This window comes from Calidris pugnax, unplaced genomic scaffold (assembly GCF_001431845.1).
Source record: "Calidris pugnax isolate Ruff unplaced genomic scaffold, ASM143184v1 scaffold294, whole genome shotgun sequence".
In the NCBI taxonomy this organism is placed as follows: Eukaryota; Metazoa; Chordata; class Aves; order Charadriiformes; family Scolopacidae; genus Calidris; species Calidris pugnax.
In genome coordinates this window covers 881,883-884,483 of record NW_015094505.1, presented here as the reverse complement: position 1 = coordinate 884,483, position 2,601 = coordinate 881,883, and the positions used below count along the sequence as shown (strand labels likewise).

Sequence of the window (2,601 nt, the reverse complement as noted above, 5' to 3'; positions counted from 1 at the left end):
CCCACTCTGAGAAATGAGCTAAGTTTTGCTTCAGCTAATTGATATATTCCTGTTAGTATGTATATGCTAACAAAGGAGGCTTAGTGATAGTAGAGTCTAATAAATTGTACCCAATTAATCTTCAGAAACGCCCTTAGCCAGCCCCCAGCCCTTCCTCCACACGGAGCTCAGAGGTGGGCTTCCCCCTGGAGAACAAGCCCTGGGCCGGAGCCGTGCCCTGGGCCTGGCCACCGTGCTCCTCAAGAAAAACACATTTTTTGAGGAACTTTTGCCGAGATTTAAAAACGATTTATAAACCAGAAGGCTCCAATAACACTCCGGAGCCGCTCAGCATCTCAGCCGGCAGCAGGACTGGGGCCCTGCCGATTACAGAATCACAGAACCATAGAATGGTTAGAGTTGGAAGGGACCTTGAAGATCATCCAGTGCCACCCCCTGCCCTGGGCAGGGACACCTCCCACCAGACCAGGTTGCTCCAAGCCCCATCCAGCCTGGCCTTGAACCCCTCCAGGGATGGGGCAGCCACAGCTTCTCTGGGCAACCTGGGCCAGTGCCTCACCACCCTCACAGCAAATAATTTCTTCTGGTGTCTCATCTCAATCTCCCCTCTTTCAGTTTAAAACCATTACCCCTTGTCCTGTCACTGCACTCCCTGACAAAGAGTCCCTCCCCAGCTCTCCTGGAGCTCCCTTCAGATATTGGAAGGGGCTCTAAGGTCTCCCCGGAGCCTTCTCTTCTCCAGGCTCTTCTCCACTCTGTCCCTCTGGGAATGCTGTGGCTGGAGCACAGCTCCAGCTCTCCGGTTTGAGCGAGAGGAGCTGAGGGTCAGACTCCAAGCCACAGAGCACATCATAAGGTACAAAGCCAAAAAGTCTTGCGTATCCAGGTGGCGAGTTTTGCCTTTGTACCCGTGTGGAGGGTTGTGCATTGGCCATCAGGAGGCTGGTTGGTGGCCAAGGAATCCTGCCAGAACCTTCTGAACGCCTTCCCCGAGAGGACGCGAGCGGGCACCACCATAGGATGCTCGGGCTTACAGAAAGAATAGACCCTCCCTCATGTTTGATAAAAAAGACCCGTTTCTGCCACACAGCTCTCCTGGGTGAGGAGGGACGGGCAGAACGAATGGGGGGGATGGGGGGAACACGCTTTAAGTTCTAATGCTAAATTTCAAAGTTTTATGACTGAGGATTATTTTTTTTTTCCTTAGTTTTTCCTAGGTTAGAAAATCTTAGTTTTGTAAGAATTCCACCCGGAGATTAACACAGGGAACGCACAGACTTGTTCCCGCTCAGCTTGCCAGCCTTGCCAACCCAGGTCTGTTAGCTCAGAGCTGGGCAAGACCGAGCGACCGTTTTGGTGACAAACCCCTGAGAAATGGACGCGTTTGGGTTCGGTCTCGTTTCAGGGACCCCGAGGAGGCGCCGGGAACCGCCCGCCTACCCGCTGCCCTCCCCCGGCCCGAACCCAGCCCCGCTGGGCCGCCCGCAGCCCGCCGGCCGCCGCCATCTTGAGGCGAGGCCGCCATCTTGGGGCGGGGCCGCCCGGGGGTGGGAGGGGCCTTGGCGACACGCGTGACCCCTCCCGCCGGTGCCGCCGCGTGAAGCGTCCGGGCGGTGACGCCAGCGCGTCGCGTCGCGGGGCGTGGCCAGCCCGCGCCGCCGGAAGTGAGCGGGGAGGAGAGCGGCGGGGGAGGGGCGGGTGCCGCAGCATAACCCTTCCGGGCGGGGGCGGCCGCTGCCGGGCGGTTCCCGCGGCTGAGGCGCGGCGGGATGGAGTGAGGCGCGGCGGTAAGGAGCGGGGTGGCTGGGCGGCGGCGGGCCCGGGTGGGCCGAGGCCTAACGGCTGTCTCTCCCCCCCTTCAGGACGGCGCGGGAGCAGCGAGGCCTCGCCCTTCTCCTCAGGCGGGCCGGGGCTATGCGAGGGCCGCGCTGCTGCCTGCCCTAGGCCCGGGCCGCGGCGGCGGGCCCGGCGGGGGAGCGGCGAGCGGCTGCGGGGCCCGATGCGGGAGTACAAGGTGGTGGTGCTGGGCAGCGGGGGGGTGGGGAAGTCCGCCCTGACGGTGCAGTTCGTCACCGGGACCTTCATCGAGAAGTACGACCCCACCATCGAGGACTTCTACCGCAAGGAGATCGAGGTTGACTCGTCCCCCTCGGTGCTGGAGATCCTGGACACGGCGGGTACCGAGCAGTTCGCCTCCATGCGCGATCTCTACATCAAGAACGGGCAGGGCTTCATCCTCGTCTACAGCCTGGTCAACCAGCAGTCCTTCCAGGTAACCTCGCCCGGGCCCTGGGCTCGCTGGGGCGGGGAGGCGGCCGGCCCCCACCTCCCCTCTTCGGACGCGGCCGTTCTTGCCCAAGGGACGGTGCTTGGGCCGAGGAGGAAGTTTCAGGGTTAGCCATATGTGCGTATAAGCCCTTTATCTCGCAAGGGGCAAAAGTGAAAATGCCCACTGCGCTTACCAGCCCTTCTTCCTGATGGAAAACTGCTTGCTTTGCAGGTACTTATCAGGGTGCCACCATTGTTAAGTCCCACGCAGTGCTGGAGAACAATGACCCGCTCCCACTTCCCCAACAGAAATCTTTTGGCAGTCCCCTTTTA

General features: G+C 60.8%; 1 protein-coding gene across 2 annotated transcripts in view; it reads left to right on the top strand.

Moving 5' to 3' along the window:
• Window positions 1-2,601, top strand: part of RAP2C (RAP2C, member of RAS oncogene family) — a 13,550-nt gene that overhangs the window by 1,046 nt on the left and 9,903 nt on the right. Inside the window, exons 1-2 of one of the 2 annotated variants that reach the window (XM_014963105.1) lie at window positions 1,699-1,787; window positions 1,863-2,272. In XM_014963105.1, the coding sequence (XP_014818591.1) occupies window positions 2,000-2,272 (273 nt within the window). In that variant the 5' untranslated portion in view covers window positions 1,699-1,787; window positions 1,863-1,999. Of the gene's footprint in view, window positions 1-1,698; window positions 1,788-1,862; window positions 2,273-2,601 lie in introns of those variants that run through there. The other variant, XM_014963106.1, reaches the window with a different exon arrangement.